Genomic DNA, 27,746 nt, shown 5'->3' on the forward strand with positions numbered 1-27,746 from the left:
TATGATAGGCTAAGACGCTCAGCAAACAGGTGACTGAATGTGTCCCTTCAGCAATGCTGCTATGTAAGCTACATTATAAAGTAGGCTATGCTGATGAGTATCAGCTATCAAAAATTAGCAGTAGTTCTTTATCATGCTAACTAATTATAGCTCATGTACTGAAAATTTTAAATCATAGTTGATTTATTTCATGCAAACCATAGCATGACAAGATTCCTACATGTGAACCTAAATTTTGGAACATATTGACGTATTGACATATTGACATGTACTATAAACAAATCTGGTGAGCTATGCTGTTTATAGTATACATTTCAGCACATCCTCAGCCCACAGTGTCAAGTTTCACACATTGAATGAAATGGCTTTGCATCCTGGGGCGGCGGAAACACTGTCATGTCTCAGCTCTCACATAATCAGGCTAATCCAAAGAGCTACAGATGCATTCGCAATTTTTTTTAAATGGCTAGATTAATTGCTCTTTTATGGCCAAATTACAAATCACAGTATACTACAACCACAATATTTAGTTAATTAATAATTTGTAAATGTGTTTTTATTGCGTTCTTTTATTAGACAGATTAAGCTTCAGCTCACACACTAGTGCTTGCTCTTGTGTTTGCTTCAGTGTTTGGAAGATAAAATGTTGATATTTTTATTAATATTATTATTATTACTAGTAGTAGTAGTGGTAGTAGAAGTAGCATCTTTCTAAGTACATATAGTAATATGAACACTTTGCCAGTGATGTTAACTTATAATAATACATAGATAATAATATTAGTAGCGATAATAGCAACACTTTCTTGGTTCTTAACTTTAAAGCATATGTGGGTGCAACCATAGTAATAACATGTGACTCTGAGCTTCATTTGCATTGAATAAACGTTAAAGCAAAGAGCAAAAAATACCTTACCCTATGTTACATCCTTTCATGTCCTAGATTAACCTGAAACGTTTTTAATTTATTACAGTCAGAAGTGAACTAAAGAACATCAGACAACCTTTCTGTCCTTTACATTTTTATCTCATTGTGTGCTCTTCAGGTGAGATCCGCATGGCTCTGGTGCTGTATAAGAACCTGGGCCAGTATCTGTCCACAGAGAACGCCAGTGTGCGTTTGGGCAGTGAAGCTGCTTATCCAAACTACTCCCTCATTGTCAACTCACCTGTTATAACAGCAGCCATTAACAAAGACAGCAACAAGGTCTACCTATCTGAACCCGTGGTGTTCACCGTCAAACACCTACAGGTAGTACAACACACTAGCTAACATTTTCCAACAGTTCTAACAGTTTTTACTCAAGACAAAACAGATTACTAGGGGAAATCATTTATTACATTTGCAAAGACAAAACAGATTAATCAGTTATATTTTATAAAGCAATTTGAAACACTGATACTTTATTCTGCTACTAATATTCAGTGTTCATCATTATAAGTAACCAGAACACTAACATTAGGTAGCTGTTTATCTGCCTATCATGTGCTTTAATTAAATTTCTGTTTGGTCAAATATTAACTTTTCAGCAATGCTTGCTTGAGAATAATGAGAAATTACAGTGGAATGATGAAATGGAATCATTTTGTTCTATGTGGGCAAACAAATGAACCTTTGTTCATTCTTGAAAATGTTCATATTTCTTTTGGTACAGTTTAGTGGGTGAGAGCGTTTTGAGGATTAAAGTCAATCTGAAATCATTTTTCTATCCTGTTCATATACATGTACCTGGTTTAAAGTACAAAATTTTGTAATCTTCCATCAAAATGTTATGACCTTTACATTAATGTAGATTTAGTAGTAGATCATTTTCTGAAAGTGCAAGTGCTCAGGCTTTCTTTTTCAAGCTTTAAACGATGCTTGGCTAAGCTTGCTTAGCAACAGGGAAACACACAGCAAGTAGCAGCACTCAGTGTGAAGCCCTCTTAAAGTGGTTTCCAAATTTTTGGTTTCTAGTATATTTATTGTGTGCATTGATTACTCACTATCATGTGTTTGGACTTTGCAGCAGTCGGAGGAGAATTTCAACCCCAACTGTTCGTTCTGGAGCTACTCCAAGCGGACCATGACAGGCTTCTGGTCCACACAGGACTGCAGGCTGCTCAGGACCAATCGCACTCACACCTCCTGCTCCTGCACACACCTCACCAATTTTGCTGTGCTCATGGCCCACGTGGAGGTCAAGGTGACCACACGCACACATGCACTTCAGTTGGTTTTTTCAATAATACCCCATACATGATTGCAATTTGATTAATCTACTACTCAAATAATGACTTGGAACAGGACTAGAATAAGAATAAGAGAGCTGTAGATGATACCATTACTACATCTATTGTAAACAGATGAAGTGGGTTGTTTTTTCCTGCTGGCTAATGTCTGCAGAAAGCCAGATAGCTAATGCCCTTAATGTCTAGTTTACAATGAGTTTGTTTACATACATTTCTTAGATCAGAGTTTAGAAACCTGATTTTAAAATATTCCATAGTGAGAGCTATATTGTAGCTCAGTAATCAGATTTCTTAGTGCATGAATACTCTTACTCTGATTTCTTTCGGATTTCTCAGTCTACACATGTGCGAAAACAGGCCGTGGTAACGAAAATAAGCAGGCAGCACTTTTGGACACTGAAACCAACTACATGTTTGACAAAATGAAGGATTTGATATTTATTATCTTCTAGATGATACATGTATATATTTTCAAACAGTGTTTGTATATATCTTTCAGACAGTGTGCAATGTTTTTGAAAAAAAAAAGCCATTGTATGAAGTTTGTACATTACGTTTACATCACTTTGTCTTCTGTGAGTTCAGTGCATGTAAATGCACTCAGTATTTTGATCTATACTATTTAAGGTGTTCTTGAACAAAGTAACATTTTACAGGTGATTCCAAATTTTTCAACACACAGAAGCATAATGAAAACAATTTTCCCATTCTGGCCTTCAACTCATTAGATAGGAGATTTTATGGCTGGCTCCATTATTTATTGTTTCATAAATATTTTGCAGTCCTCATGCAGTGCTCCAAGAAAGGATGAGCATCAGAAATGTGCTTGCAGTGAGCAGAAGCTTAGACCCCATTAGTTTATGCCTTCCGGTGAATTGCAGAAGGTTTGATCTTTGGGTGATTAGCAACGCCTGAAAGCTCTGGTCAGGAGAAATTTAAGTGGTTTACAGTTTCAGCTGCATTTCAGTTCTATGGAGAGATGGCCTCTTCTTTTCTAACTCATTTCATAATCCTGGTTTGGAGGATTAGGCTGAAAGTCCTGCTGGGAAGGGATACTAGGCTAAAAAGAAGTTGGAATTGGAAATGGAGTCAGCTTCCATCTTTTTCATTAGTGGATGACTGGTAATTTTGAACTTACAGTAACTGCTCTTTATTTTCCTGCAACAAATTAAACAGTCACTGAGGATTTGCATGGGTTTGTTGGATCTCTTGGGGAAATGACTCATTCACTATTGGGCTCAACATTTCAGTTTTAGCAGTAGTTCATACCATGTTTTCACAGCCAGGACAACCTCAGTTTCATTTTCATCTGGGAGGCAAAGGGCAGGCAATGGCCACTTATTAGTTTTATCTGTTATTGCGTTTTTCATACTAGCATCTCTATAGAATTTTTCAAGTGGCTTCTGCTGCTTTCCAGGCTGCCACTGTAAAAAGAATATGTTCCTAATGACTTGCCTGGTTAAATTAAACATAACAAAAAGATTCTAACAATGTGTTAGCGGGAAGCTAATGTTAGTGCACAAGAGCAGAGAAATTATAGAGGAAAGAGTTCACTGATTACAATTAGTGGGGGAAAGTTCCTAAAGCTCAACATGGCATCTTAACATAAACTGACATATTAACATTCCAATGACCTGGAAATTACAAAATGTATTTTGTAGTTCCCACGAAATATTAGTCCATTTCTGAAAGCCTAGAAGGTCCTGAGGGTTAACAGCCGTCTGGTTAAGTCTACTGTGACTACTTAGTCTACCTAGGGATAGGTATTGAAATTCAGTACTTTAGAACAACTTCAGTACTGCAGACTTAAACTGAACTTAGACTGAAAATAATGCTTCTTTCAATACAACATTTCAATACTAAGTACAAAATAATACTAAAACAGTTAAAAAATGAATATGAGAAAGACATGCAGACTTTCAACTTTATTTTGAGAGTATTTACATCCAGGTCTGGTGAACCATTTTCATACATAGCCCCCATTTTAAGGGTCACAAAAATAATTGGACAATTGGCTACTCAGCTGTTTCATAACCAGATGTTTTAGCCTGTCATTATTTCGCTTACAAATAAGCAGATGAAAGATCTGGAGTTAATTCCAGTGAAGCAAACCATCATTGGGCTGAAAAATCAAAACAAACACATCAGAGTAATGTCAAAAACATTGTGTGGCCAAATCAACTATTTGATATATTCTTCAAAAAATAAAAACATACTGGTGATCTGAGAAACACTGAAAGGCACTGAACATATGCACAGCTATGTTGGATGACAAAAGAGATTTTTCCATGGTGAAGAAAACCCCTTCACAGCAATTGACTGGGTCAAGAACAAACTCCAGCTGGCAGGCGTATCTGCACCAACAATCAAGAGAGTGAACAATCAAGGAAACTCCATCTCAAAAACGGACAGATTAGATAAGAGTTTCCAAAAATACATCTAAAACCTACAATCTGAAATATTTGCGATCAAGTAATAAAAATGGACAATTTAATTTGTAATTGTTAGTTTGTCCAATTAATTTTGAGCCCCTTAAATGGAGTATATAATAATTCCTACACTGTTCACCCAATTTGGATGTAAATACCCTCAAATTAATGCTGAAAGTCTGCACTTTGAGCTCATATTCATTACATAATGTCAACTCCAATATGCTGTGGAAAACTAAAATAGCTAAAATAAGTTTATCAACATCCAAATATTTATGTCCCTTACTGTACAGTACAAAACTGTACTGTAGAGTTGAATGGTTCGATGGAAGCTTTAGAACAGGTTTGGAATGACATTCCACAGCAGTGCATTTGACCAGGCCACTTCAGTAGCACTCACAAATACTTGTGACGCACCATACATCATCCGAGAGAGAGAGTGCGAGAGAGAGACTGAGAGAGAAGAGGGGAAGTATGTGTCAGGTTTTTTGAAGCCATTCAACTGTTCCCAGCTCGTAATGTATGTTACCTCACAGAAGTTATGGTTCACTATATCTAGCTCTTCGCTTGCACACATATCCTCACATCGATCACTCATATGCTAAGGGTAAAATTTGTCAGCCAAGAAGTTGATGAATAGATGCACAATGAAAATGCACACACACACACACACACTCACACTGAATGATGACCCCACATGTGGCTCACACACTTTGTACAGATGAGGAGACCTTCCACATGTTAGAGCATTTCTGCCTGTGAGCTGGGTGCTAAATATTTCTAGGCAAAAGACACAAAGGCACAAAGGTCAGTATATACAAAAAATGTAAATGCTGTGCGCCGACGGCAGGGCTGACCTCACACACACACACACACACACACGTCAGCGGCCCTCACCCACACCCCCGAGGCTGTGTTAATGGATGTTGTAGATGTTTATGAATGATTAATAAAAGCTTGCGTGTGTGTCGGTGTGGGCGTGTGCTTGGCCTCTGCGAGTGAACAGTGAGTGTTTTCCATGCTCCACTGCATTCGTTCCTAATACTGCAGATGAAATTAATTTGTTATTCTAACACTTGAAGGCAGTATGGCTGCTGACAAATGTAGCACATAGTTTCTGCTCTGTGTAGTTGAGACAGTGCATTAAGCTGGGTTGGCTGTTTCATGCTTTTTAAGGCTGAGGAGTACATTAAATGTCTCTTCCTACAGAGATGCACTTGAATGAAAAAAAGTAGATGAACTCATTTGCAGTGTGAATTTAGCCTAGTGCTAGACTACAACAGAATTTAGCATTTAGCTGTAGCCTCTAGATAGCTACAGGAATTTGTAGTACTAGACCATACAGGAACCTATACTCCTGCTAGACTACAATAGAAATTAGCAGACGTCTAGCCTACAAAGAAATTTGCTCTTGTGATAGCTCACAAGGAAACTATCATAGTTTTAGCCTACAAAAGTGTTTAGCCTAATGTTAACTCACAAAGGAGTTTATCACAGTTGTATCCTACAAAGGAATTTACCCTAGTGCTATCTTACGAGGGAGTTGAGCCTACTGCTAGCTCACAAATGAATTGGACCTAGCCTACAAAGGAATTTATCCTCCTGCTACACTACAAAATAATTTTACTTATTTCTAACCCACCAAGGAGTTAAGTCTAGTGCTAGCTCACAAAGGAATTTATTGTAATTCTAACCTACAGAGGAATTTAGCACAGTACCAGACCACAGAAGAATTTATGCTGCTACTTGCCCACAAAGGAATTTAGGTTATTTCTAGCTTAAAAAGGTTTAGCCCAGTGCTAGCTCACGAAGGCATTTAGTATGAGCCAACAAAGAATTTAGACTAGTGCTAATTCACAAAGGAATTAAGACTACTATGTTACAAAATGAATTAGCCTAGTACTAGTCCACAGAAAAATTTATCCTAATACTAGCCCACAAATGCATTTAGCTATTTCTAGCCTACAAAGCTAGGAATTTAGCCTACAAAAACTTTGCCTAGTGCTAACTTACCAAGGAATTAAGACAAGCAAAGAAGTTTAACCTGTTTGAGGCTACAAAAATCTAGCCTAGAGCTATCCGACACAGAAATTTTAACTTGTGCTGTTCTGCAATGGAAGTTAGCCAAGTAACATTGCTAGCCTACAAAGAATTACAGTTAAGCCCAATTTTGGCCCACAACGTCTTTCAGCCCAATAACAAAACAAATTGACCCCTCCCTTTATTGCTTCTTCGGAAGCTCTGCCCCCAAAATTCACATCTATTGCCAAGACAAATAACACTTTTTAAGATCTTTGTGACCATAAATTCTTCGCAAACATTGTACAGACAAATGCCATGATATAATGTTAGAGCAAATAATGACACAGCAAGAAATATAACTAATGTTGGCTTGTTTGTGGGTTAACAAACTGTCACTACAGTTGCTATTGAGAAGAAAACAGGACAAAACAATACTGACCCATTGATTCTGTTAAAAAGCAAATAAATAAACTAATGTTACCTGTCAAGCAGAATAGGAGACAGATCCTCATCTGTTTAGTGTCTTTTAGCTCTTGTTGATGCTTAAATTAGCTTCTTGTTAGAATTTAGCCATTCCATCTTAAACGATGCAGCAGTTACATTCTGGAGCCTGTTCACCCCACAAAGCTTAACTGGAGCCTATTCACCCTACAAACCATCCTCCACAAGTGGATTTTTAAATGTACTGAGAAGGCTACAATGGCTGACATACAATTGCTTTTGTTGTTCTGCATCTCATTTTTATTTTCAGGTCCTGCCAAAGCCGTAGATCATGATGTTACTGTAGTGTAAACTAAGCTGAGATTAGCACTTAGATGCTAACATTTTAACAGAAACATTAGTCCAAACTTTGAGAGCAAACCTTGTTAACTACAGCTCTACCCGTTCAAACAGCAAATTTGACATAGGAGCCAAGCATATAGTATGCTTCAGGAAAAATGCTTTTCATTAGTGAACTAAATGTGACGAGGCTGAAGCTGGCTTCGTATTCACCAGTTTCTTTTCTTGTTTACTGTTCCACCCTAAGTGATGCAGCGCATTCAGGCACCTCAGGCAAAACATGACTCTTATATTTTACGTCATTGCTCAGCTCTCAGGATTGGCGATCGCATAATTGGGGTGAAAATCAACCAATACAGATACATAGCTGAGCCTTACATCTCGAGTGCTAGCATATACTGGCATTTAGTGTAACCTAGTGAAAATCTGTGACTTATTCTCTCACTCTTCACTCCTTCCCTTCCTTTCTTTTTTCTTTATTTTTTTTCTCAGTCTATTTCTCACACTCCGAATCTCAATATTACTGTAAAGTATTGGAATGTTTACACTTCATATCTGAAGTCTCTCTCTCTCTCTCTCTCTCTCTCTCTCTCTCAGAAGGCAGATCAGATGCAGAAGCTGCTGCTAGATTTGATCACCTGGGTGGGGATTTTGCTCTCACTCGTCTGCCTGCTCATCTGCATCTTCACCTTCTGCTTCTTCCGCGGCCTGCAAAGTGACCGCAACACCATCCACAAGAATCTCTGCATCTCGCTCTTCATCGCCGAAACACTCTTCCTCACTGGCATCCACCGCACCGACCAGCCGGTAAGAAACTCATGTTTACAGATCCACTTAAAAAACACACCAATTTCAGGCAAGTGGCTGCTTGGTTGGATATACTCTATGGGCCGAAAGCAACTTTTTTGTCTGAGGATGTTTTGCCTGATGTTTAATTGTTTGATTGCTTACACGTAATGATGTTTTTCCCCAAAAACCAAATTCATTTTGTCTGATATCTGATGGTGCTGTTTTAGTATGTCCTAAAATGTTCATTTTACATTGGGTGTCTTTTCGCACAGGAGTCATATCTGCCTGCAGCAACAACAGTAATAAATAGTTCTGAGAATCAGGTGAATAGGCAGAAACCTTATTCTCTGCACAATAATACATTATTATTCTGCTGCTGCTGCAGATATTTAAACAGTCCAGGTTGTTGCCTATAAACTGACTCTAGCCTTTTGGGAACCAAAAGCAGGATTTTTTGAGTCACACAGGTTGCTGTTTGATGTACTGTAAAGCTATGTGCTAACGTATAATAATGACAACTACACTGGGAATTTTCTTAATCTCTTAAAACTGGGTTTAAATTAGTAAAGAGTTTCAAAGGCTTGTTTTTGGACTACTTTTAACATTCTTTAATTGATTTAGTCAAAGTGGCTAGATGGAGTCACAGGATCAATGATGTACTGTAAGAATGTTTACCAACAGATAAGCTTTCAAGATCAGATGTATGAGAAGGCGCAGCACGAAATGTGCCTGTGATGTGCAGTAGGATGTGTTAAATTTTAAATCAGAAATTTTTTGGAGTCTGAGTAGAGTAGTGCCTCTGTAGGTTGGAAAGAACTTTATTTACACCAGTATCTCTTCTTCACACTTTCTCTTTTGTCTGCAACTTGTTGAAAGCTCAATTTTCCTGCAACTCCGGAAGCTGTGCTTCAGAATCATAGCACAGTTACTAGGCGGTCATGTGCGCTGTTTGAGTGATTAGATGCAGGGTTTGTAAATTAAATGTTACTTTAAGACACACTGTGAACAGATATTCTGGCTGTATTTTGTATATCTGGCCCTGGGCATTTTGATAAGTAGTTGCATTTTGAATTACAAAAAATGAACTTACTTACTTTAAATGTGTGCATCATTTCTACATGAATAAAATATATTACATCAACAATTATTGGCAAAAGCAAGCAGGCTGAAAGACAATCATAGCTGCCAGACTGACTTTTTTTTTTATTTCTGCTGTAGTCTCACGGTTGTGTATGTAAACCTAACAAGTTTCTCACAAAATTATTGGTATACTGCACAATATACTGCTGCTGATTTAGATTGGACAAATTAGCCTATTCTGTGAAATTTCTGCATTAACATTTGAAGAAGAATCAAGGGAACAATAATGTGAAGGTAGGCTGCACACTAGCACAACAGAACAGCACTCAGGACAAACTAAACCTGCACTTTATCATTTTTTGAGATGAAAATTAAATAGTAATTAAATAGTTCCACATAACTGACATTTTCACTGTTCGTGTTCTGCTGCTCCAGCTGTTTGAATGCATCTGTGTGTCCAGCGAAGGAAAGAGAAGGCAACAAAACCGTTTCATTTTCATTACTATTAAAATGATGTATGAACTCTCAGATTTTGGGACTTCATTGAAGGACTGTTTAATTTTTTGGTGGCTAGAATGTAAGTGCACGGCTAACGTATGGATCATTCTACCGAAATTGACTCAAAACCCATTTTGGACTTTTTACTGACTTGGACTTTTGCTTTGAGTAACCTTACACCTTAATTATGTTTGTTTTATTTAAAACAAGTCATTAACTGGTCCATTTTGTCACATATGAAATAGTTGTATCACTACTGAATCTTTAGCGAATCCTTTGGTAGTGACAGCTCATTTTTCATAGAATGGCAGCATAATTCAAAAATGCTAGCCGTTATATGACTAGACAGCTTTGAACAGTTGAACACACAATTTTTCATGAAACCACAATAACATTTACTTAATTGCAGAGAATATATTTCATTAGTGACTTAAGTTTTCTTAAGATTACACACAGATTTTCTGACTCTGGGAGAGATTCACTTCAAACCAATGATGATTTTGTGTATATTTAGGTTATTACTTTCTCAATGAATGCCTTGGGTTTAAATAAATTATATACTTTTAAATGTCTGAGATCTGAATATTTTTTACTGTGGCACTTCAACTGGAACTATTTTGGTAGAATGGTCCATATATATTTGAATCAGCATTATGTTTACCAGTGTAGTAGACTAGCTTATATTGATGTAAAGTGCTACTTTTTGTTGTTGTTTTTTTGAGATTTAGAATATTGAGCCAAGTCAAAATAAATATATTCAATCAACTTAAAAAAAGGAAAAAAATTAAACGTCCGTGTGTGCTCACAAATGCAAACACACAGTCCCGTAAGTGGTTGAGAATGGCGCCTGGCTGTCGTTAATTACAAGAGAGGAGTGGCTCTTTGACCTCCCGTTAATAATGGAAACCTCTCCACATCCTCAGAGAGAGCGAGAGTAAGAGAGAGAGAGATAATGTGGAAAATCTATTGGGAAAACTCGTTTAAGTCAAGACATGGTCTAAAAGCATAATCAAGGCATGGATTATATGCTAAGAGTGTGTTAGCATGGGTGTATGTTTTTTAAAATTGGCCAGTAAATGTTTACTGATTTGTCTTTGCTCTGTCTATGTGTATGTGTGTGGTTTTAGATCGTGTGTGCCGTGTTTGCTGCCCTGCTGCACTTTTTCTTCTTGGCGGCATTTACATGGATGTTCCTGGAAGGAGTGCAGCTTTACATCATGCTGGTGGAGGTGTTTGAGAGTGAATACTCGCGCACTAAATACTTCTACCTCACCGGCTATGGAGTACCTGCCCTTATAGTGGCCGTGTCCGCTGCTGTCGACTACCGCAGCTACGGGACAGACAGAGTGTGAGTACACACACAGAGTTCATCTCCTTTAGGTGTCCTGTCATGGAATAACTACAAATCTCCAGATTTACTAATGATCACGCTCCAATTCACAAAAATGTACCAATGATCACATTCCAAATTTCAAAATTCTCTAATGATGTTCATCTTCAAAAGTCTTAAGATTCCTTCATGTATGCATTCAAAATCTCTACATTCAGTGATGAATACATTCCCAATTTTAACATTTAGTAATGATCACAAAATCCAAAAGAGGTCATTAAATCTTAAAACTCAATATTGATCTCATTACAAATTTCAAAATTCCATGATGACCACAATCAAAATCTCATAGGTTCAGTAATGGTCACAATGAAAATCTCACAAGTCAATGACGGTCACACTCCAAAAGTCTATTTCACATTTTCACATTCTTTACTAACATTCATAAAAAATCTGATGTTCCAGAACTAATAATAAGCCCTATAAAAAGCAGGCATTGTATGTTGTACAGTAGTGCACAAATTTCTTATAAACAGGCAATATGTTAATCAGGGCTATTCCAGCTTTTTGACCACATGTTACGTGTGCTTCTTGTTGACCTGTAAACTTCTGCAGGCTATTTCCTAGTCTTAGGAAAGTATGGGTGAATGATATGTAGTGAATCATGTTTTTTTTTCCCCACTTAGATTCTCTGAAGTGGTTAAACTCCTAAAACTGCCCTATCTAAACTGATAAGGGGGAGCACTAAGGCAACGTCACTGTGCTTAGTGGCCAGAGAAACCTAAAGGGATGTGCTTCCACATCAATATTTCAGCATAAATCATCATTTAAATATGAGATTTTGAATGTGGCATAGGAATTTGTGGCGGTCAGTCTAGGAGGTCTAATGCAGTCTCTCTTCCCAGGCAAGATAAATAGGTCACACACTTCTTTCAAAAAGAGCAGGAAAGAATGAAATAAGGACATTTTCTTAGTAGTGCGCAATATGCCAAAATATTATTGTAATGATGAGGTGATGAATTACGCAATTGGCAAGTTATGGGTATCATCATCATTACTAGTTTGAGTGACTTATGGACAGACGTTTGAGTGAAGTGCAAACAGACAATATGTTAAATGCTTATTACATGATAGGGATGTGTAAATAAATAAAAATATAAATAACCTTTATTGTTAGGGAGCTTGAATGCTTGTGTGCCGATGTTTGTAACTGATCTGTAATTGAACAGGCGTGCAAGTAACATTCTTTGCTTTGTATGTCTCAGGTTTTAAGTAAGACAGAAAACATTGAGTTATAAAGACAATATAAAGTGTGATTGCATTAAACAGAATCTGTTATTGATATTCCATTGGCAATTCTTTATCTGAATGCATTTTATTTATCAGATTTCAGCACTAACAACTGGACTTTTTCAAAGAGTCATTATGTAGCCACATTCACATGTCTGCTGAAGCTCTGCGCTTTTAATGTTTTTCATGTTGCTGTTCTTGCCATTCTTTCATCTTTACTTGGCTGTAGTGACAGCTACAAACATCATGTTTTCCCAGAACAGCTCAGACATTTAATGAAACAAAAAATGGGAAAATAGTAAGCACACTTTCTTTGACTACCATAGTCATAGCCATTCCAGTCTCAAAACACAGTGGTCACATGAGAAATAAGGTGGATAGCAACTGCTTTGTAACAAGTACCTGATTGTCAGTTTTTTGTCCATCTTATTTTTCATTTTGCTCCAGTTCATTTTAAAAGCTTTATATTACAGTGTCTTTTAGTACAATAGCCTACTTTTTGCCAATGTTAAATTATTTTTATTATTATTATTTTTTTTTTCGTAATCTGTTTTTATAGGTGGCACTACTGTTTTTTGGTACTTTTTGTTCATTCCAACTTGGGGACACAAAACTGTGCAGAGTTTAGGGTAACCAGGACTGGGATTGAAAGCCTTTGCCCTAATCTAATGCTTGATTCAACTCATCTGTGAAGTCTGAATCATTTTATTAGTGGGGCCAGGTTTTTAGAACCAGAAAGAATGCAAAAAATGATACATTAAACTTATGGTTGATATGTTATTGCTGACATAAAAAAAATATCTCTGATACTTTTTAAGAGGAAATTAATTATTAAAAAGAAGTTCAGTATAACATACAGCTAAAGGCTAAGTAACTACCTACTCCAGGCATGCCAAAATGGGTCCCTTCCAAGCCACAGCTCTGCAGAGATTATTATTTTCTGTCTTTTAACACTCTACGTTCAAATCAAGGACTTGTTAATAAACTGATTCATTGAATCCTGTGATCTCTACAGAGCTGTGGCCCAGAAGTAACTCACTTTGACATCACTGTTCTAAACATTGGCTTTTTTGTTGGGGAGATTGCAAATTTGATTCCCAGCAATGCCATAGTCATCTGTAGCTAGCAGTATAACATTGCATATTTAGCCTGTCCCTCTCCCCCTGTCACTCAGCACGATGCTAATTAATGCAAGTGCATAGAATTGGCAGCTAGTATTCTCTTCCAAGTGTGTTAGACCATACAGTGCTGTTGTCTGCGCCCACCCAGCTTAGTCGCATCATGTGATGGGGGTGCTAATTCATGGCTACTTGCTTCAGTTCCATTTTTATTCATGCTAGTTTGTTGGTCAAGCTGTTGCCTTAATATCTCAGTGAAATAAAAGGAAAACATAAATAAATAAATACATTTTATTCGTCCATTTGTTCTGAAATATTCAAAACATGTAAAGGGCAGCTGGTATTTAAAAAAATTATAAAAACTAAGAAAATCTCAAGAAGTTGGTTTTCTAATAATCGCTATGATTTCTATTATTTAATTGTGTTATGCCTGTAGGTTTCATATAGAGACTCTACTGCATGTTCTTGAGAATGGAAGTCATTGAGCGCTACTCTGTCTATTAGAAACATGGTTATCTTGGTAATGGATAAAATATACTTCAACAGCACTGTCTGCATAGCTGTGTCCCAGTGTACATCATTCGTACGTCCTACTGGACGTACGTCCTACTGGAGACTATAAAGTATTTATAATCTCATTTGGATCCTGCATTCATTTCCATATGGAGCCTGTTGTGGGGTAATGCATGCTTAGTTGTGCAGGTGGATCAGGCCACACACACACAAAAACACGTGCTGGGCTTCAGAGCTGATCTCAGGGAAGCAGAGATGAAGAGTTGAATAATTCAGTTATAGGCTGTCAATCAGCTCCTTTATGTTCCGACCAAGCCACAGGCTAGGAGGCGTTATGGAAGGTTCTACAGAAGTAATGGTGTTACGGACGTCAGAGCATGATGTCTGAACAGTGCATATTAGATTACATCTATGGGTGGGACGGTTACCAGTTTTAAAGACATACAGTACAAACCTCAGCATTAATCATGTTACTTTAAATTTGAATAATACCAATCATCATGTACAATTAGCCTTGCAGTAGTCAGAATGGATGCACATAGCCTACTGATACTGGAACTGTCACAATACCCAAAAGTTTGGTACTCAATACCAATACTCACGATGTTCACAAGTCACTTAATGTGAGTTGAGTCTTTGGGGTAAGCCTCTTTGGGGTGTGAGTGTGAAGTCTTCAGTTGAATTTTGTTTTGTCTCATTATTAGCTGCAGACATTGCATTGTATAAAAGTATCTCCCTATTAAAACTTGTTGATTTTATGATTTGGCTTCAGTAACAAGCCATTTATTATAGAAGAACCTTTAGCTAGTTAGGAAGTTGTGTCTCTGTTCATGACTACTGTTGTTTAACTAGTTAGCAAAATTTCTCATAGCTGTTTCATTTTGTTAGCTAGCTTCACTTTCGAATTACATTTAGCTCCTGCACAGCCATGCCGTGTTAGACATAAACAGTGTGAACATGATAAGACAGTCATAAGACAGCATTGACTACATCCTGCCCTCAAAACATGTAATGGGCACATTTCATGTTGTCAGTCACAACATTGAGATAAACAGTTCAAAAAAAGTTTCAATTACTATGTATATACATGGATTAATGGAGTTTTTGAAAACAATAACAGTTGAAATATAATGGAAAATTTTTTATTTCTCTAATAACAGTAGTATTAATTATAATGTAACATCAATATGTTTTCTTTGTTCAAAGCTCACTTCCAACAATGTAGATGATGAAAGTGGTCTGTAATGCATTTTGTAACAAACCCTTCAAATACATACAAACATACATAGCTAAATCATTATATTTGTTAAGTAAAATAACATTTAATTAGAATAATAAAAAACGCAATACACTGGTCACTGATATCTGTCTTTCTTCTCATCTGTCATGTTTTTTTTTTTTTTTGTAGGTGCTGGCTTCGGTTAGACACTTACTTCATCTGGAGCTTCATTGGCCCTGCAACACTCATCATCATGGTGAGCCTAACACAGACACACATACACACGCATATACCCGTGGATACACACAGGGTTTAAAAAAAAAAAAAAGCCAGTTTCACAGCCTCTCTCTTTTTCACACACACGCATGCACATATTCACAAGGGGGCTGCAGATAATGGTTTTGAAGAATCTGTCACTTGCTCTCTCTCTCTCTCTCTCTCTCTCTCTCTCTGTCTATTTCTTTTTCTCTCCTTCTCTCCCATCTCTTACACACACACACACACACACACACACACATGTCCACCCACGCACACATGCGGGGGGTGTAGATAATGGTCTGCCGAGGACATTTTACCAATTATGTGAAAGTCACAGTGTGTTGGGGTGAACTTTAAAACCCCACAAGACAGACGAGTCACCACTGACAACTGTACAGCTATAGAGAAGGAGAGAGAGAGAGGCAGGGTGCTACCCTAATTTTAAATCAAAGCAGTTTTGTGTCATAATTGATAGTCTGTGCATGTGTTTACACTGTATACATTCTATTAATTATAAAGCTATTATTAGCTGTAAAACTATATTATAGTTGACCAGTTGTACTCAATTAATCATTTACTGTAACAGTAAGCCATTACAGTGAATTAGTTATTGTTAACTTTAAATATCTACATTCTTCCTCTGATTGTTATTTTGCATGTGTGTGTATAGCTGAATGTGATTTTCCTGGGCATTGCACTTTACAAGATGTTCCACCACACTGCTATTCTGAAACCAGACTCTGGTTGCCTGGACAACATCAAGTAAGTCCTTCTGTGTGGGTGTGTATGTGTGTGTGAGTGTGTGCTGTTTTTTTTTTTTTTCCATGAATTTTCAGGAGAAAAATTTTCTGATAGGAGGGACCTACAAAATAGGTCCTCACTTTGTAAAGTGCTTTTTACCACACATATGGGGCATATATATATATATATATATATATATATATATATATATATATATATATATATATAGTGTGCTACAATTTAATAAGGAATGGACCAATAAAAATGCTCCAAAATTATTTTCTTATTTTTTAAAATAAAGAATGTGAAGCATATTAGTATTACCTAAATAAGTACATATATAATACATAGGGGACATATGTTCAACCCAGTGTTCTAATGTGCATAAAAGCAAATGTCTTATGCATGTTTAATTCTAGCGTTTTCAGTATACTTACACTCACAGCCCATGTTGTCATCATTACATTTCTCCCTCTGCTTTGAATGTATACACATATTTACTGTAGAATGTTCTACCTGCAGTTTGATCCAGTACACGAGCACACTAGAGTGTATTAGACATTAAATGTTTGGTCACGTTCCAAATGTTCTCTCAACACCCAACATTTTCTTTACTGAAATTCTAGCACTGAATATGTCAAAGCTTTGCAGAGAGAACTTAGATGAAATTTTAAATGTCTCCCACAATACTTTCAAATCTCAGGGACAGAGAGGTCAAAGAAGGGACAGATTGAAGTGTAGTGTAACGTGCCCAATCACATAGTGTACACTTCTAAGGGCATAGTACACTTGAGCTGTACTCCCTCAGCCCGGCACTAGACTGTCGAATGTGAATCTAGGTTATTTGGCGTGTCTCAGCAATTGATTATTCCTTTTGATGTTCATAATTCAGTCTAGAGTTGCTTGAAGAAAGTTATGTGACCTAAATGCAGAATGGCAGCTGCAGTTTTGGTGATTATTAAAAGAAATTCATGATTTTAGATGCAGTTTTATGTTCAAAGTGCAGGAGTGAGGGAAAGAATCAGAGGGGTCCAAAGGACTTCTAGCCAATCCATTGTTGTTCTGTACAGAGTTCCAAACATGCCTAAGGCTGGTAATATAGTGCTGAGGCCTAGGTTAGTGGTGATGTGGTGTAGAAAAATGATTTTGAATTTGGGGTTCCTTGATGATTGAGATGAGATTGCAAGTGGTATCTAAAAACAACATTAAACGCAAGGTAGTTTCACTGTATGCTCAAGCATTTAGCACTAAAGATACAAAGGCAAATATGAATACAGCATCAAGCCTGCAATCACTAAGCTTTTGCCTTGGTGTATGTGCATGGAATGAGCATGCATAAAACAATGGGAAAAATGACTAGCATTCAAAAGTTTGGAATCACCATTGAAACGTTTGAAATCAGTGAAATAAAATTCTTATTATAATTTTGTTGCAGGCACAAACTTTTTCGATTTATAACTCACCACTCAAATTCATATTTGCAGCTAATTTAAAGCTGCTAATTCAAAGCTGTACAGAACTGTAGATGATTCCATAATGATTGAGAAACCTGTATAATTTTGAGAATTATCATAAACTTAACATCCATGTTTTCTGAAAAGTGATGAACAGTTCTCTGGGTGGATAATTAATATCACTAGAAATAATTAGTTTATATGTCATTTAAGAAGTTATTGAAATCCCTCTGCAGCAGTTATTACTATTTGAGAGATGATTCCAAACTGTTGAGCATTTATTCAAGAAAAAAACATGGACCAATTGATTTTGTGCTTTGTTGACTTATGTTTGGGGACCTTGTCTTATTGACGAGTCACCACAATTGACACCGGTGTACAGGAACATTTCTGAACATTTTTGGGCCCTAATCAACATCACACATCTATCATATACTTTTTGTGTAGGAAAAATAAACAAAAATAATTAGTACTTTATTAATTTTATTAAAAAACAGGGACACCCAAACTTTTACATATACAAGTCTGTGTACAATGCCTTATTGCCCCCTGATAAAACAGAACCTTGAAGTGCAATATTCATTCTTTAAATGCAGTTTTCCCAGTTCTGGCCTGTGATAGAGATATCTTAAAAATTCAGAAAGTTTAATGTTTACAACAGTAAATTATTTAAAGAAACGTACAAAGCTATATGAGGGGTTTCTGCAGGCTGTTGCACATATAAGAAGCTAAGGAGTTTGTCAGTGCTAAGGAGGAACCTTTGGACTTGCCAACTCAGTCTTCCAATATTCTATAAAGCCTGCTTTTGATTTGCTGGAAAGGAAACTGGAGAAAGAAACACACTACCACAAAGGAAAGCTGAAAATAGCTAGATTCCAAGGCAAAAATATAATATATTTACAATCTGCTTTTGTACAACAATATATGTTTTCATGTAGCTGACGTATCTTTAGCTACAGAAGTTTCCACAAAGTAAAAACATTCCCCTTATCCTGAAAGTATTGTGTTGTCAGACTAACAATAGTTTAGGCTACAGTCAACCTGTGCTCCCTTGCACTGTTTTAGAAGTTGCTTTGTTAACGCAGTGAAGTGAATGCTCTTCTAAACTGACTGAGCATTTTTAGCAGCTTTTCTTTCTTATGGCATCACACTTTTCTCCTTAAGTGTGAAATTGTGTAGAATAAGAAAAAAGGCCCATTTTCTACCATCATCTTCGTGTGTGTGTGTGTGTGTGTGTGTGTGTGTGTTGCTCATTTATTTATTTATTATTTCCTGCTTGTTTATGTATTCAATCTCCTTGAGTTTCTGTTTGGTTTATTTATGACATTTATGAATCATTCATCAGCCTCATCTATCTGTCTTTTCTGTTCTTTCTTTCTGTTTCCATTTTTCTCCTCTTTTTTTTTTCATTATTTCAGCATTCTGTTGAGGCATGCCTTGTTACAGATGGCCACTGGTAAGGGACCCTGACCAATCAGAATGCTTGCTCTTATTAGTGTGTGTTCTGATTGGAGTAGCCCACTAGTCCCTCCTGTTTGTTGTGTCAATTTAACTTGCAAGTCCTGAACTCCCTGTAAAGTAGGGGTGGGAGGAATAATGTATACAACCCAGTATTGTAATATAATAGTATCATTATGTAGAGTGTTTTAGTATTTTCAAATTGATAGTTTTATTGTAGTTCATTGCTAGACAAGTATGACACCAAAATCTGTTGATTTCTTTGTCAATTAGATGGCCTTTTTGTTCCTAAAATGAAATCAATGAACACCTGAGCCAATGGCACAAAGGAAGGAAATTGAAGGTTGTCTTGATCAAGCCCCCTTACATACATTATCAAGGCCTATTATGTTGCTTACAAAGCTCTGCAGCCATGGGTAGCTGTGATAAATTAGTAACATACAAACTTCAGTTCCAAAAAAAATGAGATAGTGAAATTCTAATAAAAACATTAGTTATTTGTAAAATAGTTTGACCTGTATGAAACTGAAAACAACACAAAAAACTATTAATATATTTTATATTTACTGCATGAACTTGCATTCTTCCATTATACAGGTCTTCAGCTGTGCAGCCGTACAGGGCCTTTGTTAGATTTTGTGGCAATCAAATGTGCCACACATTGTCAGTGGGACACTGCAGGCAGGCCAGTCTAGCACCATTTCTGCAGCCACACTATTGTCAAACGTAACAAATATGGCTTGGCGTTGTCATGTGGAAATAAACAGAAATGCCCCTGAAAAAGGCATGTGTTCCTCAATAATGTGTATCTATCAGTATCAGCGGTGCCTTCACAGATGTGCAAGTTACCCATGCCATGGCCACTAATATACCCCCAGATCATGATACTGGCTTTTGATCTTCGTTCTAGTAACCATTTGAATGCACCTTTCCTTCTTTGTCCTTTTCTCATAAACAGTTGACACATCTGATCACAATACATGTTTCTGCTGTGCATCAGTTCATCAGATCAGCTTGTCATTAACATATGGCTTCCATTGTTTATGGTGCAAGTAAAAACATTAAGAATCGTTATACTGTTAAAGCAGGGTTACAGAGCACTGCTTTCTGTTGTTAGTGGCCTTCCACATAGAGTCTCAACTGTTTTTAGAAGTGAAGTTTGTATAACATGCTACATAGCAATAGCAACTAAACAAAGAAATTACGCTGAAGGTCATTTTCATGCGGGGGAAGTTCATTGTTTTGCACTGGGACCCATAAGACCCAGTTGTGTTACTGATAACACAAACTTGCACACCATGAGAGTTAGTTAGCAAGACCACTTATTCTGCATTTACCTGCCATTATCTTTCCGGAAAAGCACATCTGCTAAGTGTGTAAAAGTAAGGGGGAATTGGTTAATGCTAAAGAGAGAAAGTTTATTAGATAAAAAGTTTTCTTTTGGGGATATAATTTATATCTGGAGGATACTTATAAGTATACAAGTATATATGTGAAGTATAGTGATATGTATATCATTACACTTCACATATCACAATTCATTAAAAAATATAATCAAAAATGTAATTCAGTATCAAACCAGAATGTCCTTTTATGGGCCTTTCAGTCATTCCCACCCCTACTGTAAAGCTATGATGTCAAACTAATAACAAAATTATTGTTTGTTAACCCTTAGAATAATGTTTCTTTTAATGCTGTCATTTGCAATCATTCCATGTGTCCTATGTTGTTTTTTGTTCTCCTGTTGAGTAGAGTAGTTGTTCGCTTTATTTGCCATCATAAAAGAATGGCACTTCCATAATACACTCTTTGTCTTTGCCCCATGACCTCTCTCTCTCTCTCTCTCATCTCTCTTCATCAGCTCTCTCTCTCTCTCTCATCCTCTCTCTCTCTCTCTCTCTCTCTCATCGCGTCTCTCTCTCTCTCTCTCTCTTCTCTCTCTCTCTCTCTCTCTCTCTCTCTCTCTCTCTCTCTCTCTCTCGCTCTCTCTCTCTCTCTCTGTCTCTCTCACACTCTTTCTCTCTTTTAATCTAATGATCCTGCTTTAGTGCCAAACTTCAGCCTGTCACAGTAGTGCAATTCTTAGTATAAATGACTTACACACTGTGCGCCCGGGTGTGTGAGTGTGTGGACGACCTTAAAGAGTAAATGGCATTTCTAAATGGTTGTGAATCTCAGTGCTAAGTACAGACTAGCAGACATTAAGGCGGGAGCCAGCAGGACATTTGACTCCAAGCGAATAATGGCCTGCACTGGCAGATAGTTTATATTGCAATCCTGCCATTGTTCCAGTCCAAATACAAGCCTCTAAAGTGCCAACATTGTAATGTTCCTTCATAAAGTAAACTGGCTCAAGTCATTAATGGGGTCGTGTTTCGTTCCTCTGCTAGTGTGTACGTGTGTGTTTGTGTACATTTCCTCTTGTGATTTTTTTTTCAACTTACACTGCCATTTAAAAGTTTGGAATCACTGTTTTCATTAACATGAATTCCAGTTTGTTGCCGATAGTTACTTCTGTGCACAAGAGAGAAGCCACCTGTTATGCCATTTCAATCAATCAACCTTTATCTCAGAGAACATTGAGGGTGAGGCTTATTTACAGATTTACATTGTTGCCAAATACAGACAGAAGATACAGAACAAGGGTCTGATAACGTGTAAGAACATATTAAATATTAAAAGTAAATTTAATAATAATTATATATAATAAATCAATATATAATAATATATATATTGAGGTCTGGACTTTGAGACAGCCATTTTATTGTTTTGAGGAGACCAGCAGCTGCTTTGTTTGACTTTTTCAGATCTGAATCAAGAGTGGAACTTGATTTTCTCCTCTCTGTCAAAAATAAGTGTACTTGAAGTACAGTTTATATGACAGTGACAGTTTTGGTGGTCTATCAGGTCAGTTGATAGGAGACTTGTTTTTCCATTCTTTATGCAAGTGGATTACATAAAGCAGCCAATATCTAATCTCTTATAAATTAATGACCATTTTGACAATTTCAACAATGTTATAACTAATTTTTAGGCAGCTGGACAAAATGAAGAAATGTTAGATCTGTCCAGTTCCTTGAAATAAGTTAACACAGAAAGCTGAATTGAGAATGAAGCTTTAATAAAATTCAAAATGCCTTGTATTTGAAAAGTAATGGTGAAATCTTGAGGCAGAAAACATATGGATAAATACTATAAATAAATTACAGTATATTATTTAGCATTTGATAACATTGCTTCTGGAAAAAATGGGAACATTAAATAAAACATTTAAAATATCTGCAGTCTATACTGCTCCTGTTATTATTGAATAAAATAACAACCATTATTATTTACAAGTTATTCCAAACTTTTAAACGGTAACGAATTCTTTTTTTCATAAACAAATGTTTTTCAATTCTTAACATCTTTTTGATTGAGTTAAAATTCTTTTTCAAATCATTACACTGGGATAGTGATAGATCTTCCACCTATCATAACCTTTCTTTGACCCTAATATATGATTGATTGGCTTTCCTCTTTGATTGTGTGTGTGTGAGTGTATATATGTATTCTTACTAAATTCTTTCTTTGTTTACTTTATGATGTAGATACTGATGTAACCTACTGAAGTGTTTTAAGGAATACTTTGGAAATCTAATTTACACATCTCATCATCGAAATCATCAAACAGGCTTACTTATGTACTTTCTGACACTGTATGAGGTCTTTTTATGTATACAAATGGACAAAGTACATTTAATAACTGAAAACTGCAGTAGCAGTCATCTTGAAGCCCATATTGACAGTATGCACAATGCTAAGCTGCAGCTGTAAGTTTTCATTACTTGTTAAGACTAATATAGCTATATTGCTAGTATAAAACTGTAGAGGCATACTTCACACACCAAACCTGTCTTGGCTGATCAGATACATTTGGAATAAAGAGAAAATGTTATACAATTGATTTTTTCCACCAAAGTATTTCTTTAACTTTCTTCTTTTTTGTTCACTGGTGAAGTTGATTGTTCTCTGATGTTGATTGTATTTCTTGTGAATCTTATTTTTAAAATTCTCTGTTATTATACCTCCCTCCCTTTATCTGTCTCTCCCTCGCTCTCTCTCAGGTCATGGGTGATAGGAGACATAGCCCTGCTCTGTCTGCTGGGCCTAACCTGGGCTTTTGGACTGATGTACATCAATGAAAACACTATGATCATGGCCTACCTCTTCACCATCTTTAACTCGCTGCAGAGCATGTTCATCTTCATTTTCCACTGCATCCTACAGAAGAAGGTATGAGTCTCACACATAGTTGTATGCAAACGTTTGAGCAAATGTGAGAATCTTAGTTTTAATATATTGGAATCATATTGGAAAACATGTTCTTTTATCCTAATGTTTAATTCAGCATACAAATTAATTGTGCATCGAAATGTATAGTAGTGTCTTCTCTGCAGAGGATGTGTACTTGATTTGTACACAATGCTAGCCAGCATAAGATTTTGTTACTTGAGCTAGTTAACGGGCAGTTAATGTTCTGTACCATGCACATTCAGCTGTTTAGTAACATGTTTTTGGTAGTTGGAAAAAAGATCTGGTAGCTACATGAATCAGAGGAAGCATGTGCCAACCTTCAACCTCTGAACAGCGGTAATATGTGATTGGGGAGACGAAACTAGTGCTTGGAATTGTGCATGACTAAATGGGGGGAGTAAAAATAAAGTGTCTTTTGTGATTTGCTTAATAAGCTAAATGGCACTAGCACCAATAACAAGACGAAGGAGGCGATCACTGCACTTTTGCTTCATTGCATGCATGCATTACTTCCAAATCGCTAAATACTACAGGGTTCCTGGATCCTTAAGAAGTCTTAAAATAGATACTGAAATTTTAAAATAATAAAGTTTCTGAAAAATGTTTAGTTTTATTAATAGAGGTATTAAATTTAGGAATGTCTGATCTTGGCGTATTTTAATATATTATGTTTTTGGGCTAAAATAAACTTGATCCAGTTCAGATCTTTTGTTGTTTGTTACACTGTTTACACTATTGTCATAGAGGATCCTTAAATCAGCAATTACCCATATCCTGCAGAAGTGAGGCACATTTTCAAAAGGTCATGAAGCAAATTTCAGTAGTCAAAAAAATGCTATCTCTTTAGATTTTGTAATGCTATGTACTTTTAAAACATTATTTCACTGCAGGATATTAAAGTAACCAGTAGCCAAATCTTCTGATCAGTCAATCAGATTTAATCATAGTCCAATATTAAACATACTATGAAATGGTCTTGAAAAAATTGCAAAACAGAACATAGTCCAGAATTTCACATTCATGCTCACACTGAAATTAGCTGGTTTTACTGTATTAATATTTGGCAGAGTAGCTTAAGCATTCTATATTTGTCTGTTGTGTTATGTGGTAGGAATGGGATTATTTTTGTTATGCTGTCTTGAAAAGAAAAAAGTGTCTGTTGTGATTTGCCAAATATCCACAATGCTAAATAGGCATTAAAAAACAAACTAAGACAAAAAGAATCTAAGTAATTATTTTATGAATAAATTTTCACCAAAGTCCTTAAAGGAAAGTCTGTCCACTGAGCGGTCATCTTGGAAATGCCGCCAATCAGTTATACAAGACCAGGCTTCTATCTGTTTGTATGAGGAGGGACCAAAATACTTCAAAACTGAAAAACAAATTACTGCTTTATAAATAGTTTGTAGAGCTTTGCTCAGTAATGCACAAAAAACATGTTTTATTTTGGTTTGTTCAAAACATGCTGTGTTGAGTGTCACAATGTTGCCCAACAAATGATCTCTTACTTTATAAAATATATAGCTTTTACACAAAAGCGCATGAGCCCGACACCTGGTTAATTGGCGTAGGTCTTATGTTAATTATAAAAATAAGTTGTGCTTATGTTTATTTGCAAGGAAATATTAGTAGATAGCCTACTAAACTAGCCACCTTTATTGCCCCAGCCGCAGAAGACTGTCAGCAATCTGCCCCAAAAGCCTGAGCATGCAGGTCAAGGCAAAAGTGTGAAATAGCACATAGAGCACATAGATTTGATGTGAGCAAAAATAAATAAATCTGAAATTGAAGATGGTTATGTAAACATAGACTTTCAGCTTCAGTCAGAAAATGAACTAAGATTAGGACTGTTGCTTATTGACTTCCACACTGCAGACGACCTGAGACCTAGCAATACCCAAATGGCTGCTATAACTCACAAACACTATTGATTTTAAAATTATGTTTACACTTTATTAGCTGCCAGCAAAACTGCAAAGACCATCTTGCCATTTCTTCACATTTTACCAGTTGTTAGTCTCACATACACTCATTTTAAGTTTGAATATTGATTCTGCTTGAGTTAAAAATAGTTTCTCCTTCTTTTAAGCCTTGTAATAGAATATTCTCCTTAAGAACAAACTGAGCCCTTTTTTCCCATATGTAGACACATTATTCTTGGCTTTGAGTTGCAAGTTATTAGAGTTTGGAGTTTTGGAGGCAGTAAATGTTTCAAGCCAAACCCATAAATTCTCGATCTTCCCCAACTTCGACCCGCTGTGTTGTTTGTTTAGAGTCTACTGGGGCGTGTTGGTGAGTTGATTTGTCCTCTGAGATGAGCTTTATAAAATGCTGTGATTTTCCTGGCAGGTCATGTACAATTGCTTTCAACAGCTGCACAAACAATAATATGACATCCATCTTAACTTCGTTAAAAAGCAATTACATCCTTATTATGGCCAGCACAAAAGGGAGTGGGATTCTGATAAGGGACATTAAGGCTGGAGTAGAGGTTTTTGGATCCAGCAATGTGGTTTGAGTCCCCGATGGTTAATAACTCAGTCAAGGGTGAGAAGGTTTTGGTGTGAGTGTGTGGGGGAAGAGCAGGGGTCTGTCTGTGTGACCATGCTCTAGGGCTGCATTTATGACAATGAAAGGTCATCCAGCATGCTAACTATTAAAGTCGCATATATAAGATGCTAGATGAGAGTTTAATTGGTTGCCTGATGTCAACTTTAAAGAACATTTTAACATTCCTAGACCATGCAAAAGACTGAAGCAGCCATTGTTTAAAACAGTGCATCTCTGTGGTGTTTTTTTTGCCTGTAGTACACTTTATCTCATTAAATTCAATATAAATAAACATATTGTACTATGTAAAAATTAGAGAGCATCCTTCATTTATTGAAAAGAACTTCATTTATTGAAAAGAAGTTATTTCTTTTTACAGGAGATGCTTTATAAGAGAATAAGGGTAAGATAATACACTTGCTTATGGAATAGGAAAGTAAAGGAAAATATGTGAAAACAACAAAAAGTGATTAAAAGATACAGAGAAATTGGGACTCCTAACAACCACCTGCAAGACCTGGTAGATCATCAAAATGATCAGATAAACAATACATTTAGCTTACATCTATAAAAGATAAGAGCAGATCAAACTCTTTCCTCAGATCTGAAGTCCACATGTGTCTATCCTTCCACTGTAAGAGGAAAACTCAGCACAACAGGGCTGAAAGGATGTGTAGCTGTCAAAAAGCTGTTCTGTAGCAAATCTAACAATAGAACATATTCACATTGTGTGATGTGATATAAACTTTGTGTTTTTTTCCTGTGGGCTAAGAGAGTGTTTGAGTAAGGTTTGATAGTCTACTTTTAGATGCTCATTTTAAGTGTAGTGCTTCAATTGAAAAAGTGCATTTTAAAGTTATTAGTTTTCAAAGGAACAATATCAGATTAAAACTCAAGGGTTTTGATATTGGTATCATGTGGGAAAAACAGCAAGTGTGAATGTGCCAATTCTAAACCAAATATATTGTTTTATTTGCATGAATTATATTTTTTTAATAAATAAATGCTGGTATTTGGATAGTGTACTACAGATGTTATGTAGGTACAAAACTTATCTTTCACCAAATATCTATTAAATAGATACTTATCTGTTAAATTAATTAAATTTATCTTTATTTCCATTAAGTGTAAACCTGGCATTATCCTAATCTAAACCTCAACTCAAAACCTGAATCTGACCCTCGTCCTAACTCTACCTCTGGTATTAATCCTAGTGCTAGCTATAAAACTGTTAAGTTTCACAAGAGAGTTTAACAATTTGAACATCTAAAGGTAATCTATAGGGCACTAGAGTGTACTTTCCAAATAAAATAAATGAGAATTATTTACTGTTTACTTTTTTACTGTTAGATAAATAGCTTTATATTTTTTTAATCATTCTAACACATTTGTTCAAAATTGATCTGAAAACACATTTTGGACTTTAAACAGATAATAGACTTTAGACTAAAAATCTTTTGCTCTGTGTAATCCTATAAATTTAAATTTATTACGTGATTTTGCATTACATTTTGTCACTGCCAAAACAATAATAACACAACTGAAACAGTACCAAATTTCAGAAGTGCAGAAGTGACCATTTTCGATAATACTGAGCATAACTCAATATTATTCATATGATGATTTTGTCTGTATTTGTAACTGTTATTTCTGTTAATGCCTTGGGTTTAAATAGACCATAACATAATC

The 27,746-nt window shown here is 36.2% G+C and overlaps 1 protein-coding gene across 8 annotated transcripts in view; it reads left to right on the forward strand.

Moving 5' to 3' along the window:
• Positions 1-27,746, forward strand: part of adgrl3.1 (adhesion G protein-coupled receptor L3.1) — a 200,303-nt gene that overhangs the window by 161,538 nt on the left and 11,019 nt on the right. For 7 of the 8 annotated variants that reach the window (XM_037532789.1, XM_037532791.1, XM_037532792.1 and 4 more), the window contains exons 13-19: positions 1,047-1,252; positions 2,010-2,186; positions 8,061-8,270; positions 10,958-11,178; positions 15,490-15,556; positions 16,229-16,320; positions 23,318-23,486. In XM_037532789.1, coding sequence (XP_037388686.1) covers positions 1,047-1,252; positions 2,010-2,186; positions 8,061-8,270; positions 10,958-11,178; positions 15,490-15,556; positions 16,229-16,320; positions 23,318-23,486 — 1,142 coding nt within the window. The remainder of the gene's footprint in view (positions 1-1,046; positions 1,253-2,009; positions 2,187-8,060; positions 8,271-10,957; positions 11,179-15,489; positions 15,557-16,228; positions 16,321-23,317; positions 23,487-27,746) is intronic. The other variant, XM_037532790.1, reaches the window with a different exon arrangement.

Source organism: Pygocentrus nattereri, chromosome 22 (genome assembly GCF_015220715.1).
Source record: "Pygocentrus nattereri isolate fPygNat1 chromosome 22, fPygNat1.pri, whole genome shotgun sequence".
Lineage (NCBI taxonomy): Eukaryota > Metazoa > Chordata > Actinopteri > Characiformes > Serrasalmidae > Pygocentrus > Pygocentrus nattereri.